Source organism: Chiloscyllium punctatum, chromosome 8 (genome assembly GCF_047496795.1).
Source record: "Chiloscyllium punctatum isolate Juve2018m chromosome 8, sChiPun1.3, whole genome shotgun sequence".
Taxonomy (NCBI): domain Eukaryota; kingdom Metazoa; phylum Chordata; class Chondrichthyes; order Orectolobiformes; family Hemiscylliidae; genus Chiloscyllium; species Chiloscyllium punctatum.
Window position 1 is genome coordinate 131,391,630 of NC_092746.1, and position 18,370 is coordinate 131,409,999.

General features: G+C 41.9%; 2 protein-coding genes across 4 annotated transcripts in view; one reads left to right on the plus strand and one right to left on the minus strand.

Moving 5' to 3' along the window:
- LOC140480929 (IQ motif and ankyrin repeat domain-containing protein 1-like) overlaps positions 1–18,370 on the plus strand; it is a 343,897-nt gene that overhangs the window by 33,706 nt on the left and 291,821 nt on the right. The window lies entirely within an intron of this gene.
- LOC140480927 (protein FAM83H-like) overlaps positions 1,195–18,370 on the minus strand; it is a 105,630-nt gene continuing 88,454 nt past the window's right edge. Inside the window, exons 4-5 of the mRNA XM_072576514.1 lie at positions 5,842–5,966; positions 1,195–4,615 (exon numbers count right to left, since the gene is read on the minus strand). Of these exons, the coding sequence (XP_072432615.1) occupies positions 1,744–4,615; positions 5,842–5,966 (2,997 nt within the window). The 3' untranslated portion in view covers positions 1,195–1,743. The remainder of the gene's footprint in view (positions 4,616–5,841; positions 5,967–18,370) is intronic.

The window sequence follows — 18,370 nt, forward strand, 5'->3', positions numbered from 1 at the left end:
TGCATAAAGAGCTGTTTCTAATCAAGCTCACAAGCACAGTGTAGCCATTTCATCTATCAGTGCATTCAAAATGGAACTGAATGTCTATCATGAGGAAGAAGAAAAGCACGTACTTGTTAATCCCATCGATTAGATTTAGCAATATAAGATAGTCACCAAGAAATCAAAGGCATGGTTTAGAACCTTGCACAGAGCAGATAGTATTGCTCTATATAAGAGGAAGCTAATTTTAAAAACACAAGGAAGATAGAGTGAATTCAATGTAAACCTTGTTTATCATAGACATTATTATCAGAAACCAAAGACTCCATAAGTAGCTCACACATTCTCAGACTTGGGAGAAAACAATATCTGACAGGGTGCTCACATCAGTGTCACTCGTTGGAAAAGGCGTGTGCATGAACAATAAGCAAGACAGTGATGTCAGATAGTTTCAATCAAGGCTAACAATTAAGAATTGCCACTTTTGTGAGGGATGTGAACATAGCCAATGTGTGTGAAGCTGTACCTTAAACACAAGTTCCTAACTTAGGATGGGAGAGGAAATGGAAAGTGAAAATATTTAAACTGAACTGGTTTGTGCAAAAGTTTCACAACATAGATGTTAATACTGGCCAAGTCTGGAACTAGTAGGTGAAATTACTGGCTTTATACATAGCAAACAATTGACCCAAATAGCTAACCCATTTGCACTATGTAAATTTGAGGTTACATTACATTTGCTTGACCAATCGTAGACATTTAACTGCTACCAATGTTTTTTTTAGAAAAAGCAGAACGAAATTATAACTTCCCACTTAGTCATGAAGAGGATCCCATGTTATAAATGCAAGTTTGTATATGGCTGGCTGCATCTTTGGCATTGCTGGCATTTTGGAATGCCTCACTTCTTATACACAACTTGTCTAATGTATGAAGGCAGTTATTTCTCTGTTCATCTCACTGTTTCTCTTGCTACCCCTTAAATAGCCCATTTAAAATCAGTCTTCTTCACTTAATATTTATCTGGGCGAAAGTGAGGACTGCAGATGCTGGAGATTAGAGTCGAGAGTGTGGTACTGGAAAAGCACAGCAGGTCAGGCAGCATCCGAGGAGCAGGAATATCGATGTTTAGGACAGAAGCTCTTAATCAGGAATGAAGCTGGGACCATCAGGGATGGAGAGATAAATGGGAGGGGGGTGGGGCTGGGGGGGAAGGTAGCTGAGAGCAAATATTTATCTGCTTTTGTATACTCTTCCCCAGTTTCTGAGAGTGCTCAATCTTTTCTTCTTTCAAGGTGACTCTATGTTCAAGACTATGTTCAGGTACCAGTATTCCAGTGCTGTTGATGACAAGAGACCCGGCCCCACTCATTTCAGTTGTTGACTTTATAAGATTGTATATATTCTGCCAGCACCATGAAATCCTAAACATAAGGTAGATTGTAAAATGAAATTATTTAATGCCCAGGTCTACACATCTTTCTTCTCCAAATAATCTCTTGACTCTCATCCAACTTTTAAAGATTCTTTCATTACAGTGAGTAGATCAGAATGCTATCTTCCTTGTCTTGCTGTATGTTACTTCACTTATCTAAAATCTGATATTTGAAGCATTTGTATATGGTTAACTGTTCTTACAATTTATAGCAGTGTTCGATATTCTGCACCTTTAAACAAAAATCACCAATATAAGCACCCAACAACTAGCAGTCTGGGTACTTGTGGTTCAACTCCACTTAGTTTAGTAAATTACATGGAGCATTAAAACCTCCTAAATGTCCCAAGAAGCTTGGGAATTATTTTTGAAGCTTTCTTTTTGTCTCCACTGTCTGTGTCCTTCGAATCTTGTGATCCATCACCTTGTTGGCCTGGAGAAGTCTCTTCTGCTTTTGAAGAGTCCTCTTTCTTGTAGAAAACTTCAAACCTGCTGTATACTCGTTTCTCTTTTCGAAAACTGTCCATCCTCTTAATTAAAGGATCTATATAGTCAGGTGTATCCTGGGCTTTGCCTTTGTTTTTAATCGAGTTTGAAAACCTTGCTGAGACACCAAATTGCTGCTTTTTATCAGAGTCTGTTTTATCTGACTCAGGAGTAACCTTTTCCTCTGATTCTCCAGGAGTTATATTCTCATTGGTGCTGGCATGATGCACTTTGGCACTCTCAGCTCGATTCTTCTGGCTGTTGGCAGAGATTTGCTCTAGGATGACCTTGGTATCATCTCGAAGATTGCTGCTGTAAAGGGCATTGGAGGTAGATGTGGAAAACCTGCTCCCTTGGACTGTTTGTAAACCTTTGGGTGCAGTGGGGTTGACTGGAGTCCTACGTGGTTTCTCCTCTTTCTCGGAGTTGGCAAGTACCATCTCACTATGCATCGTTTTTGGTGGCTTTTCAGGATTCTTATTTTCTATGGCTGGAGTCAGAGGTTGCCCTACGTCTACATTGCTGCGCATTTCTTTTGATTTTGTATCACCAGGAAGGTTGAGAGAACCTTTCCACCTTGAAGGACTCTTTGAAATGGAATTTAAAATTACAGATTCCTCTCCTGTCTCATCCTCTTTATTCTCTCTTGTGTCCAGACACACAGCAGATGAATGCAACTTTATCTTTGCTAAATTGCTTTCAGCATCTTCCAATTTTGAGGCAGAAGAGGATCTTTGGGGATTGCTAGCATTATTTGGAGTAGCTGATTCAGAGGGTGGGAATCCTGGCTGCAAAGACTCAATAGCTAGCTGAGAGGGTGGGGGTCCTTGCTGCCCTGCTACAGAATTAAAGGCCTTTTCTGGTTTGTCCAGAGGCAGCTTTTCAGTCTTTGCTGACGGTACGACATGTGTTGTTTTAATTTCTTTTGATAATGATGTACGCTGGGTCATTTTGTTAATGGCATCTTGTACCTTTTTGCTCAGTTGAAGGTCTACTTTTGGCCTTGCTTTATGTTGGTCACTCGTTTGAGTGTCTGGGTCATGACCACCCAAAGCAGAGTCAGTCTGCTGCCTACCCAGGTCCAAATCTAGTGGTTTTCCAATAAAAACCTCTTTGGGATTTGGTTCAAATGTTTTGGGAGTTTCATTTGGCAAGTTCTTGTCAGGCATTGAATATTGGATTAGTTTGGTTTGGTCATTGCTACTATTTTCCTGCAAATCTGCAGCTGCTTTAGATTCCTGAATCCCTTCAGGTTCCTTTTCTTCTTCCTGTTTCTGCTCCCTGATGCTCCGGATTCCTTTCCCTTTTTGTGCGAGATGTTGTTCTGTTTTGGAATTATTGAAGATCAGTGAAGAACGCAGTCTGGAGCTCCTTTGCAACATAGGGTTGAGCTTACTACGCATGGATTCATGTTTTGCCAACTTCATATTCCGCTCCTCATATCCTTTATCCGATGAAAGAGATTGGTCATCAGTTAAGTCTGCTTTTGGAGACTTTGAGTTATAGAGATCCAAACGTTTATAACTTGTAATATGTGTAGGTTCTCTGAACAAGGGTTTCTCTAAAGGTGCTGTGTTTTGCCTTGAAACATGAACCACTTCGTTGCTGCTCTGAGATTCATCTGGTGTAGAAACATCATCTTCAAGCTGCTCGGGGTGCTCATCCTGATAACTGAAATAGGAGCCAATTCTCCATCTTCTCAGCCCATGTTTGGTGGGTTGATCATCAGACTTTCGACCCAGACTGGACTCTGTGAAAAGCATTTTTGGATCCAGAACCTGTTTCTGAGTTGGTGACTTTTGACAGGCATATGATTGGCCAATGTTGGGCCGCTTCTGTATTTTCTGCCCTAGCCTTCCATCACCTACTGGATCAAGATCACTTGAACCATGCCGGACCTCTTTGGAGGAGTTGGAAGGTTCATAGTTTGCCGGAAGTGGATGGAACGGTAAACCAGTCAGACAGGACTCTTCACGATTCTTCAGATCGTACCAGTGCCTCGGTTGTTCTGCCGACTCATTGTACTGAAGCTGAGTTGTTCTGTTTTGTCTAAATCGTTCAAGTATTCCCAGGCCATCTTTTACATGCTTAGTGTTAAATGAGCTGAACCTATTCCTTGTTAATCCAGGCTCCAAAGGATACCTCTTTTCTCTGAATAATTGCTCAGATCTAGCATCTAATTCATCATAATGCTCACTTATTCTTCCGTATCTACGTTCCATAGAATCGTAACTTTCAAAAGTCCCTTCTGCATAACTTCTCCTTTTAAATGCGTTAATTTCCATCTGCTTTGCTCTCATAACAGCACTGGATGTAGGATCAAACCGAAAATCGTCCTGTTGAATATGTGTAAACTGTCTCATGAAGCCTCTGATGCCAACTTCCTCCTTGTTTTGCCTGTAGACATCATTCTGTCTAAAACTGTGGCCAAACTGATCACGATCTGGGTCTGCCCATGAATAACCAGAATGCTGTGAAAGCATGTCCTCTTGATGCTTAAATCTAGGGCTTTGTTTGCGTCGCCATTTGTCAGCAGGCTGGTATGGTTTCACTGTGTAAAAATTATCTGGTCCTGGCATGAGATTCTCTACACCAGGGAGAGGGTGAGACTGGGCAAAAAGAATTCGGAATTCTTCATCGAAAATTGCTACAAGTTCTCCCTGAAATCGTTGAACAATACTGCGATGAATCTTCTCAAAGGACCACATAAAGCTGGAGGATAAGGAAAGAGAAATTAAATTGTACCATTGCATTAATGAACATTCAATCTCAATCATCATTGATGATCATAGTTCTGTTCCCTAGAAACATTCCCTAAAAACCGAACACTCCACAAAACACTCCTAGTAACATTCTGGACATGGAAATGGAGATGAGTGCCACGACTGCATTCAAAGCCAAACCAGTGAACGGGCTGCCATGTCATTTCTTTTAGGTAAGAGATCATCATCACATATAGCAGAACAAGCTTTAATATCTCATTGTCTGAGACATATTTAGCAAATTTGCCAAGAATAAGTCTTTAACAAAATTCCACAAGTTTCCTCCATTACTTATTTCAATTGTCTGACAGTTTTTATTAATTTCCTTTGAACACAGATACAATTCCATTTGGATCTCCCCAGATCCTAGCCTCTCATCATTAAAAAATATTCTTATTTGCCTTTGGTGGAGCTAAGTTAAACGGCCTTACAATTCTCTACTGTGAACTCTACCTACCATTATGTCATTCATTCAGTTCATTTGTCCATGCTCTTTTGTGGGTTTAGATTTAGCTTCTTCCTTGTCTGATTGATGAAAATGAAAGGTCCATTCACATTTTTCAAGTTCTTTCACAAATGACTATTGAAGCAAACAGCCAAACTTTATTCATTCAGCCCAAACTGACTTTACAGAGTGGGGTTCCTGTCTTGATCAAGACAATCCTTTCAACTCTCAGATTAAAGTATGAAAGAAAATAGGTCTATGTTCAACAGTGAGTAAACAGCGCACATGCAGCAATGAACTGTGAAGATAAGACAAGATGTGGGGGTGCTGGTGTTGGACTGGGGTGGACAAAGTTTAAAATTACACAACACCAGGTTATAGTCCAACTGGTTTATTTGGAAGTACTTGCTTTCAGAGTGCCTGTCCTTCAAATTAGTATCAACAGCTTGTAAATACCTCAAGCTGTTGGCATTAGAAACAGGTTTTTCCTGTGGGAGATAATGATCTTGCACTGGATTAAAAGGGCTGTGTATCAGTATTAGCATACTGCGTGCTTCAGGTGGAATTCTTGTCCTGCAGTGATAGTGTCCTAACATCTGAGCCAGGAGGCCTGGTTCAAGTACCATCTGCTCCAGAAGTACTAACATCTCTAAGCAGGTTGATTAGAAAATGCCTACTGCATGCTTCAGAGGTTAAGTATTCTGATAAAGGACAGTTAGTCTATCACTTACCTGTAGGAACCACAGAGAACTGCATTACAATCCACCAGCATGAATCGTTCTATCAAGCTGCCAGTAAAAGACATCCCAGATTTGCAGGTGTAGGTTGATCCTGTTAATGTCCTCACTCTCAGGAACTGAAGAGAACGAAAAAAGATAGGTCACATACAAGGTAGTCTCCATTTCTGTTTACTCACACTGTGGAGTGGCAGCACTTTATCATTGAACTCACTTGTAACTCATTCAATGCCTTTTTAACTAGTGATAGAGACTACATGAGGACTAGCAAATCCCACCATTGGCAATTTTAACTTAATCAGGCTAACACATTGTGGGTGACAACAGAAAAAGAAACTTTCAGAAGAACTCAATGATTCACTAATATCTTACAGGGAGCCATCTTTACTTTTCATGGCACATAGATGTGCCCATTAAGGCCAACATTTGTTGGTTATCCTTAGTGAATGACTTACTCAACTCACTTAGGATAATTAGGGCAATTAAGAGGCAACTACTTCACTTTGGTTCTGGAGTCCCGTGTAGATCACAAGAACAGTACCTTCTTCCTTAATGACTTTAGTGATCCAGGTAGGTTTAAAAAAACCTTTGACTAGCTATATATTCCAGATGTATCAGGTGAATTTAAATTCCACCAGCTACTGGTTACCATTACACACTGTCTCTAGCCCACAAAGTACTCCAGTCTTATACAATGTTACTGGTGTGGTGGTATCATTGTGCAATTGAGGGTTTGATTGATTACTTCAGAACCAGTCGTGTCACATGGATGTTGCATTTGGCCTGGCCCTGTGGTCCCCAGTGTCCCTGCCAATTTGATTCATTATTAAGAATGGCTTAAGGCACAACATACAAAGATGGCTAAAAGCCATGACAACATTCTAGCCACAGTAAGATCACAAGATCATATGAAACAGGAGCAGCCGTAGGCTATTCAGCCCATCAAGCCTGCTCCACTATTCAATAAGCTCATGGCTGATCGGATTGTGTGCTCAATACTATTTTCTCACCACAGCCCTCTAACATCCCCAATAATTCAGGCCAAAAAAATGTCTGTGTAACTGTAGGACTGTAACAAAGACTGGAGTACTTTGTGGGCTAGGGACAGTGGTGTAATGGTGACCAGTAGCTGGTGGAATTTAAATTGATTTCATTCATCTGAAAGAGAGACAGGATTAATATCGATGTTTTAGATGAGACAGGAGGAGGAAGAAGTAGTTGCATTACTGGTTAGGGAGCATATCATGGCTGTGTTGAGGGAAGATGCCCTGGAGGAATCTTGCTGCTAGTCAGTGCATTGAGTATTGGAGTTGGGAGGTCATGTTGCGGCTGTACAGGACATTGGTTAGGCCACTTTTGGAATACTGCATTCAATTCTGGTCTCTCTGCTGTAGGAAAGATGTTGTGAAACTTGAAAGGGTTCAGAAAAGACTTAGAAGAATTTTTTGCCAAGGCTAGAGAGTTTGAGCTATAGAGAGAGGCTGAGACTGGGATAATTTTCCCTGGAGCATCAGGGTGACTTTATAGAGGTTTATAAAATCATGAGGGGCATGGATAGGGTGATTAGCCAATGTCTGTTCCCCAGTGTGGGGAAATTAAAACTAGGGGGCGTAGGTTTAAAGTGAGAGGGGAAAGATTTAAAAGAGACCTGAGGAGCAACATTTTCACACAGAGGGTGGTAAGTGTATGGAATGAGTTGCCAGAGGAAATGGTGGAGGCTGGTACAACTACAAAATTTGAAAGGAATTTGGATGGGTATATGAATAGGAAGAGTTTAGAGGGATATGGGCCAAATGCTTACAAATGGGACTACATTAATTTAGGATATCTGGTCGGCATGAACGAGTTGAACCAAAGGGTCTGCTTCTCTGCTGTACAACTCTTAGTATTATGAGTATAGCTCAGGAATAGGAAAGGGGCAGTAACAATACTGGGATTATACTACAGACCTCCCAGCTACCAGTGGGAGATAAAGGAGGAGATAGAGACCAAAGAACAAAGAAAATTTACAGCCCAGGAACAGGCCCTTCGGCCCTCCAATCCTGAGCTGATCCAAGTCCACTGTCTAAACCTGTCGGTCAATTCCTAAGCATCTGTATCCCTCTGCTCCCCACCTACTCAGGCATCTGTCCAGACACATCTTAAATGAATCGACCATCTCTGCTGGCAACGCGTTCCAAACGCCCACCACCCTCTGTGTGGAATACTTGCCACATGTATCCTCCTTAAACTTTCCATCTCTCACCTTGAAAGCGTGACCTCTCATTATTGAATCCTTCACCCTGGGAAAAAGCTTGTCTCTATCTACTCTGTCTATACCCTTCATGATTTTGTAAACCTTAGTCAGGTCCCCCCTCAATCTCCTTTTTTCTAATGAAAATAAAGATATGTAGTCACATTCTGGAAAGATCTGGATTAGTGGTGCTGGAAGAGCACAGCAGTTCAGGCAGCATCCAACGAGCAGCGAAATGTTAAAGTAATAGGGTTATTGTGATGAGTGACTTTAACTTCCCCCATATTGACTGGGACTCACTTAGTGCCAGGCATGTGGATGGAGGGTAATTTGTTAGGTGTGTCCAGAAGGGTTTTTTGAATCAGTATGTGGATAGTCTGAGAGAGTTGTTGTACTGGACCTGCTATAGGAAATGAACCAAATGATCAAAGTTTCACGGGGAATAGTGATCATAGTTCTATAAGTTTTCAGAAACTTATAGATAAGGGCAAGAGTGAACATTGGATGAAGGTATTAAACCGGTGGACAGGCCAATAGTAGCCGAATTAGGCAAGAATTGGAGAATGTGGATTGGGAGCAGCTTTTTTGGGTAAATCCACATCTGACATAGGGGAATGTTTTAAGGACCAATTGTTTAAAGTATAGGAAGGCATGTTCCTGTGAAAATGAAGGTCAGGAATGGCAGGATTCAGGAACTTTGGATGTCAAAGGAAATTATCAATTTAGTCAAAAAAAAGGAAAGATACCTAAGGGTTGGCAACTAAAAATAGATGAAATCCTTAAAGAAGATAGAGAAAGTAGGAAGGGACTCAAATGGGGAGTTAGGAGGGTTATATTCTGGCAGATCAACATAATGAACTGTTGAATGTCTTGAAATGTATTAAGGATTACAGGTCCCCAGGACCAGACGGAATATATCCCAGAATATTGTGGGAGACAAAGGAAGAAATAGCTGGGGCCTGAACAGATTTCTTTTCATCCTTTTGACCTCAGACAAGGTTCCAGAGGACTGAAAAATGGCTAATATCGTTCCTTTGTTTAAGGAGGGATACAGAGATAATCGAGGTAATTATAAGCTGGTGAGACGGATGTCAGTGGTGGGGAAGCTTTTTGAAGAAGATACTGAGAGACAGGATTTATTCACATTTGGAATCAAATGGATTTGTTAGTGATAAGCAGATGGGTTTGAGAGGGGAAGGTCATGTCTCACCACTTGATTGAATTTTCTTTGAGGAGGTGACAAGAATGATTGATGAGGGAAGGATAGTGGATGTTGTCTACATGGACTTTAATAAGGTATTTGATAAAGTACCTCATGGCAGGATAGCAAAAGGTTGTCTCATGGGATCGAGAGTGAGCTGACTAACTGGACACAAACCTGGTCATGGAAGACAGTATCAGTGGAAGGATGCTTTTTGGAATAGAGATAAGTAACTAGCCATGTTCTGCAGAATGATTAATGCTGGAACCTTTGTTGTTTGTAATATATAGAAATGGACTGCAGGAAAACATGGGTGGTAATTAGTAAGTTTGCGGAGAAGAGCAAATTTGGTGGAGTTGCAGATAGTGAGGATAGAGCATCAAAAGATACAGTGGGATATACATAGATTGCAGATTTGGGCAGAGAAAAGGTTTAATCCAGTCAAATGTGAGGTGATGTATTTTGGAAGATCAAATCTAAATGCCAATTATACATTTAATGGCAGAGCCCTTGGGAGCATTGACATACAGAAAGATCAGGGCATACATGTCCACAAATCCCTGAAAGTGGTAACACAGGTGCTTAAGATAGTCATTAGCCTTCATTGCTGGGGTATCGAATATAAAAGTGTGTTGAGTTTTATACAGCTGTAACATAACTTTAGTTAGGCCATACTTGGAATATTGTATGCAGTTCTGGTCACTAGACTACCGGAATATGGATGCTTTGAAGAGGATACAGAAAAGGTTTACCAGGATGTTGCCTGGTTTGTAAGAATTTAGCTAAGAGGAGAGGTTGGATAAACATTGAACATGAGAACTAAGAGCAGGAGTAGGCAGTCTGGCCCTTCGAGTCTGCTCCGCCATTCAATAAGATTTTGGCTGATCTTTTCATGGACTCAGCTCCACTTACCCATGTTTTAACCATATCCCTTAATTCCTTTATTTTTCAAAAAATGTATCTACCTTAGCTTTAAAAGTGATTACTGAAGTAGCATCAACTACTTCACTGGGCAAGGAATTCCATCGATTAACAACACTCTGGGTGAAGAAGTTCCTTCTCAGTTCAGCTCTAAGCCTGTTCTCTAACTTTGAGGCCATGCCCTCTTGTCCTAGTTTCACCTGCCAGTGAAAACATCCTATCTATTTCTACTTTATCGATTCCCTTTATAATATTATATGTTTCTATAAGATCCCCCCTCATTATTCTGCATTTCAATGAATATAATCCCAATCTATTCAACCTCTCCTCGTAAACCAACCCCCTCAACTCTGGAATCAACCCAGTGAACCTCCTCTGCACTCCCTCCAGTGCCAGTACATCCTTTCTCAAGTAAGGAAACCAAAATTGCACACATTACTCCAGGTGTGGCCTCAGCAGAACCTTGTACAGCTGTAACATAACCTCCCTGCTTTTAAACTCAACCCCTTTAGCAATGAAGGACAAAATTCCATTTGCCTTCCTAATTATACACTGTAGCTACAGACCAACGTTCAGTGATTCATGCACAAGGACACCCAGATCCCTCTGCATAGCAGCATGCAGCAATGTTTTACCATTCAAGTAATAATCTGTTTTGCTGTTACTCCTACCAAATAGATGACTTCACATTTATTAACATTGTTTTCCATCTACCAGACCTTTGCCCACTCATTCAATGTATCTATGTTTCTGTGCAAAGTTTCACAATCCTCTGCACACGTTGCTCTGCCATTCATCTTAGTGTCATTGGCAAACTTTGACACCGTACATGTGGTCCCCAACTCCAAATCATCTATATGAATTGTAAATAATTGTGGTCCCAACACCAATCCCTAAGGCACACCACTAGTCACTGAATGCCAACCAGAATAGCACTCATTTATCCCAGTCTTTGCTTCCTGTCAGTCAATCAACCCTCTATGCTAATAGAACATAGAACATAGAAGAATACAGCGCAGTACAGGCCCTTCAGCCCTCGATGTTGCGCCGATCAAAGCCCACCTAACCTACACTAACCCACTATCCTCCATATACCTATCCAATGCCCGCTTAAATACCCATAAAGAGGGAGAGTCCACTACTGCTACTGGCAGGGCATTCCATGAACTTACGACTAGCTGAGTGAAGAACCTACCCCTAACATCAGTCCTATATCTACCCCCCCTTAATTTAAAGCTATGCCCCCTTGTAATAGCTGACTCCATACGTGGAAAAAGGTTCTCACTGTCAACCCTATCTAACCCCCTAATCATCTTGTACACCTCTATCAAATCACCCCTAAACCTTCTTTTCTCCAATGAAAACAACCCCAAGTGCCTCAGCCTTTCCTCATAGGATTTTCCTACCATACCAGGCAACATCCTGGTAAACTTCCTCTGCACCCGTTCCAGTGCCTCCACATCCTTCCTATAGTATGGCGACCAAAACTGCACACAATATTCCAGATGCGGCCGCACTAGAGTCTTATACAACTGCAGCATGACCTCAGGACTCCGGAACTCAATTCCTCTACCAATAAAAGCCAGTACGCCATATGCCTTCTTCACTGCACTATTTACCTGGGTGGCAACTTTCAGAGATCTGTGTACATGGACACCAAGATCCCTCTGCTCTTCCACACTACCAAGTAGTCTACCATTAGCCCAGTAATCCATCTTTTTATTACTCTTACCAAAGTGAATCACTTCACACTTAGCTACATTGAACTCCATTTGCCACCTTTCTGCCCAGCTCTGCAGCTTCTCTATATCCCGCTGTAACCTGCCATATCCTTCCTCACTGTCTACAACTCCTCCGACTTTCGTATCATCCGCAAACTTGCTCACCCAACCTTCTAACCCTTCCTCCAGGTCATTTATAAAAATGACAAACAGCAATGGTCCCAAAACAGATCCTTGCGGAACACCGCTAGTGACGGCACTCTAAGATGAACCTTTGCCATCAACTACTACCCTCTGTCTTCTTCCAGAGAGCCAATTCCTAATCCAAACCTCCAACTCACCCTCAATGCCATATCTCTGTATTTTCTGCAGTAGCCTACCATGGGGGACCTTATCAAACGCCTTACTAAAATCCATATATACCACATCTACCGCTTTCCCCTCATCTACCTCCTTAGTCACCTTCTCAAAGAATTCAATAAGGTTTGTGAGGCACGACCTGCCCTTCACAAAACCATGCTGACTGTCCTTGATCACATTATTCTTATCCAGATGCGCATAAATCCTATCCCTTACAATTCTCTCTAAGACTTTGCCCACAACAGAAGTGAGACTCACTGGCCTATAGTTACTAGGATTATCCCTACTCCCCTTCTTGAACAAGGGAACCACGTTTGCTAGCCTCCAGTCCTCTGGCACTACTCCTGTCGACAAAGAGGACACAAAAATCAAGGCCAATGGCTCTGCAATCTCCTCCCTTGCTTCCCAGAGAATCCTAGGATAAATGCCATCAGGCCCAGGGGACTTATCTATTTTCACCCTTGCCAGAATTTCCAACACCTCTTCTCTACATATCTCAAAGCCATCCATTCTACTTATTCTACCCCGAATAGCATGCATCCTTATCTTAAATAGCAGCCTTGTGCGCGGCACCTTGCCAAAAGCCTTTTGGAAATCTAGGTACACCGCATCCACTGGGTCCCCTTTGTCCACCTTGCTTGAAATGTCTTCACAGAATTCCAAATGATTTGTGAAGCGTGACCTGCCCTTCATGAACCCATGCTGCATCTGTACAATGAGACAATTTCTATCAAGATGCCCTACTATTTCTTCCTTGATAATAGACTCAAGCATCTTCCTCACTGCAGAGGTTAATCTTGCTGGTCTATAATTCCCCAACTTTTGTCTACTTCCCTTTTTAAACAGTGGCATCACACTTGCTATTTTCCAATTTGCTGGGACAGCCCAAAGTCCAGCAAATTTTTAGAAAATTACCGCCAGTCCACCTGCTATTTCTCCCACCATTTCTTTTAGTACCCTGGGATGCATTCCATCAGGGCCAGGAGACTTGTCTGTCCTTAGCTCTATTAGCTTACCCAACACTAACTCTTTCATGATAATAATTGTTTCCAGTTTCTCACCTACCTTCGTCTCTTCGTCACTTACTGGCATTTTATTCGCATCCTCCACTGTGAAGACCAATGCAAAATACCTGTTCAATGCCTCAGCCATTTTGTCATGTCCCATAATAAACTCAGAGTGTTTTAACTGAAAAGATGGAGGCAGATGGGAGACTTGATAGAGGTCTACAAAATTATGAGGGGCACAGATAGGATGGATAGTGAAAGGCTTTTTCTCAAGGTGGAAAGGTCAACTACAAGAGGGCACAGGTTCAAGGTGAGAGGGGAAACTTTAAGGGAGAAGTGCAGGGAAAATATTTCATACAGAGGGTGGTGGATGCCTGGAATGCATTTTCAATGGAGGTGGTGGAAGCAGGCATGTTAGCAATGTTTAAGACACATGAATGGGAGACGAACAGAGGGATAGATAGCACATATGGGCAATAGTAGCAGATCTGAATAAGAACTAGGAATTGGTGCAAATTTGGTGGGCTGAGAGGCCTGTTCCTGTGCTGTATTGTATAGTATAACTCAGTGTTTGGAATTTATTCCACAAACTAATTACCTCTTGAGAAAATAAATACGTCTTCATCTCCTACCCAAAACAGGAGATCCCATTTCTTTAAACATTGTGGCCTAGTTTTAGAATCCCCCACAGGGGTCAACACTTTGTCAACATCTACCCTCTCAAGCCTCCTTGGGACTTTACATATATTACTAAGGAGAACAAGAGGTGAAGAAAGGCTGAGAGACTTGAACCTGTTCTCACTGGTAAGAAGAAGTCTAAAAGGGGATTTGATAGAGACATACCAGATGATCAGAGGATTAGATAGGGTAGACAGTGAAAGTCTTTTTCCGAGGATGATGACGTCAGCGTGTACGAGGGGGCACAACTACAAATTGAGGGGTGATAGATTTAAGACAGATGTCAGAGGCAGGTTCTTTACGCAGAGTGCGGTAGACAAAGACAATAGGTGCAGGAGTAGGCTATTCTGCCCTTCGAGCCAGCACCACCATTCAATATGATCATGGCTGATCATCCTTAATCAGTATCCTGTTCCTGCCTTATCTCCATAACCCTTGATTCCACTATCCTTGAGAGCTCTATCTAACTCTTTCTTAAATGAATCCAGAGACTGGGCCTCCACTGCCCTCGAGGGAAGAGCATTCCACACAGCCACCACTCTCTGGGTGAAGAAGTTTCTCCTCTTCTCTGTCCTAAATGGTCTACCCTGTATTTTTCAGCTGTGTCCTCTGTTTCGGCACTCATCAATCAGCGGAAACATGTTTCCTGCATCCAGAGTGTCCAATCCTTTAATAATCTTATATGTCTCAATCAGATCCCCTCTCAGTCTTCTAAACTCAAGGGTATACAAGCCCAGTCGCTCCAGTCTTTCAGTGTAAGGTAATCCCGCCATTCCAGGAATTGACCTCGTGAACTTACACTGCACTCCCTCAATAGCCAGAATGTCTTTCCTCAAATTTGGAGACCAGAACTGCACACAGTACTCCAGGTGTGGTCTCACCAGGGCCCTGTACAGCTGCAGAAGAACCTCTTTGCTTCTATACTCAATTCCTCTTGTTATGAAGGCCAGCATGCTATTAGCCTTCTCCACTACCTGCTGTACCTACATGCTTACCTTCATTGACTGGTGTACAAGAACACCCAGATCTCTCTGTACTGCCCCTTTACCTAAATTAATTCCATTTAGGTAGTAATCTGCCTTCCTGTTCTTGCCACCAATGTGGATAACCATACATTTATCCACATTAAACTGCATCTGCCATGCATCTAACCACTCACCTAACTTGTCCAGGTCACCCTGTAATCTCCTAAGATCCTCATCACATTTCACCCTGCCACCCAGCTTAGTATCATCAGCAAATTTGCTAATGTTATTGCTAATACCATTTTCTATATCATTAATATATATTGTAAAAAGCTGCGGTCCCAGCACTGATCCCTGCGGTACCCCACTGGTCACTGCCTGCCATTCCGAAATGGAGCCGTTTATCACTACTCTTTGCTTCCTATCAGCCAACCAACTTTCAATCCAAGTTAGTACTTTGCCCCCAATACCATGCGCCCTAATTTTGCTCACTAACCTCCTATGTGGGACTTTATCAAAAGCTTTCTGAAAGTCCAGGTACACTACATCTACTGGATCTCCCTCATCAATCTTCAGAGTTACATCCTCAAAAAATTCCAGAAGATTAGTCAAGCATGATTTCCCCTTCATAAATCCATGCTGACTCTGACCTATCCTGTTACTACTATCCAGATGTGTCGTAATTTCATCCTTTATAATAGACTCCAGCATCTTTCCCACCACGGAGGTCAGACTAACTGGTCTATAATTTCCTGTTTTCTCTCTCCCACCTTTCTTAAAAAGTGGTACAACATTAGCCACCCTCCAATCCACAGGAACTGATCCTGAATCTATCAAACTCTGGAAAATAATCACCAACGCATCCACGATTTCTCGAGCCACCTCCTTCAGTACCCTGGGATGTAGACCATCAGGCCCCGGGGACTTATCAACCTTCAGACCTAACAGTCTCTCCAACACCAATTCCTGGCAAATATAAAATACCTTAAGTTCAGGTCCTTCACCCTTGGTAAGGGGTGGAATGCCCTACTTGCTAATGTAGTCAACTCAGCCAAATTAGGGAGATTTAAACAATCCTTAGATAAGCACATGGATGATTTTAGGATAGTGTAGGAGGGCAAGCTGAGAATAGTTCACAGGTCGGCGCAACATCGAGGGCCGAAGGGCATGTGCTGCGCTGTATTGTTCTATGTTCTATGATCGAAACTCAGTAAAACCTTTTCTCATAAGACAATGTTATCATCCCAGATACTCCTACACCCACACAATCTCACACACAGACAGGCACTCCTATACACACATACACACGGACACACATACACACATACACCCACACATACCCTTACAGACACACACATTCACACACTCACACATGCACCCCCTCACAGACTTAAGACACTCTGTACTCACTACACACACACATACACTTTCTCACACTCACATCCCCACCCCAGACAGACACACACAGACAGACAAAGACCCACATGCACACATATATTTTGTGGGGTGAATTTGTACTTTCAGGGTTACATTGTACTTTGCTCAAAAACTGCATGCATTCATGTAGAACTCTGAGCTCAAAAACTGTATGAACTTATGTAAAACTCCGTTATCTCACTTTTTAAATTAGAATCAATCTAAACGTCATGGCATAGACACAGAACACAGGGGGCCAACACCTTCAATATATTGTCTAGCTATCACCATTGTTAACAGCTAACCAGAGAATGCAACTTTTTTTAAAAAAAGGTTTTGTGATTTACACATGAAAGAAGTGAAACTATCACTGTATTCTAACAGATGAAAGGCTTAACAGACAATCAATTTTTCAATGTATAATTTCAGCTACATTACACTGTAAATATTTGCTATAAATTCTGTGTGTTAGGATTGAGCCCTCCACTACCACCTGATGAAGGAGCGTCGCTCCGAAAGCTAGTGTGCTTCCAATTAAACCTGTTGGACTATAACCTGGCGTTGTGTGATTTTTAACTTTGTACACCCCAGTCCAACACCATCTCCAAATCATCCCAGGAATCCACCTGGTACATTTTCTCTGAAATACTTAATGCAAGAATGTCCTTTTTAAGTCAGACAAATAAATCTCTACACAGTATTTGAAATGTCGTATCAGCAATGTTCTCTAGCAAAACTTCTCTACTTTTAAATTTCTTTTAGATCCCTATGTAACACTTCATGTGCCAATCTAATTACTTACTGTATCCGCAAGTAACATTTTAAAAATTCATTCTTGGGATGTGACATTAGTGATTACACAACATTTATTTCCCAAACCTAGCTGCCCTCGACAAAGGCTTCTTGAATTGCTGAAGTCCCTTGGCAAGTAGGGATATCCATAATAATGTGAGAAATGGACTCCAGGATTTTGCTCCAGTGACACTGAAGGAGGAGCAACATGTTTCCAAGTCAGGATAGTGAATGGCTTGGAAGAAAGCTTGCAAGCGGTCATGTTCCCATATATTGCTGCCTTATTCGTTCTATGACTTAGAGGTGCCAGTGTTGGACTAGGGTGGACTAAGTTAAAAAATCACACAACACCATAGGTTTATTTGAAAGCACAAGCTTTCAAAGGTCTGCTCCTTCATCAAGTGTTTGTGGAGGATAAGACCATAAGATACAGATTTTATAGCCACAGGAGTATAGTGTTATGAAGATGTAATGATACATTAAACAATTTTAGATTCAGTCTTTCATCTTTTAGAATGGGACGTGCTGGTTTCTGCTCTTTGATATGTTAATCCCATAACTTCTTTTCAATTAAATAGAACATAGAAAATTACAGCGCAGTACAGGCCTTTCAGCCCTCGATGTTCCGCCAACCTGTGGAACCAATCTGAAGCCCATCCATCCTACATTATTCCATTCTTGTCCATATGACTATCCAATAACCATTTAAATGCCCTTAAAGTTGGCAAGTCTATTACTGATGCAGGCAGTCCTTTCCACGCCCCTACTACTCTCCGAGTAAAGAAACTACCTCTGATATCTGTCCTATTTCAATCACCCTCAGTTTAAAGTTATGTCCTCTCATGCTGGCCTTCACCATCCGAAGAAAAAGGCTCTCCCTGTCCACCCTATCTAACCCTCTGATTATCTTATACGTCTCAATTAAGTCACCTCTCAACCTCCTCTTTAACGAAAACAGCCTCAGTTCCCTCAGCCTTTCCTCATAAGACCTTCCCTCCATACCAGGCAACATCCTGGTAAATCTCCTCTGAACCCTTTCCAAAGGCTCCACATCCTTCCTACAATGTGGTGACCAGAACTGTACGCAATACTCCAAGTGTGGCTACACCAAAGTTTTGTACAGCTGTAATATGATCTCATGGCTCCGAAACTCAATCCCTCTACCAATAAAAGCCAATAGACCACATGCCTTCTTAACAACCCTATCAACCTGGGTGGCAACTTTCAGG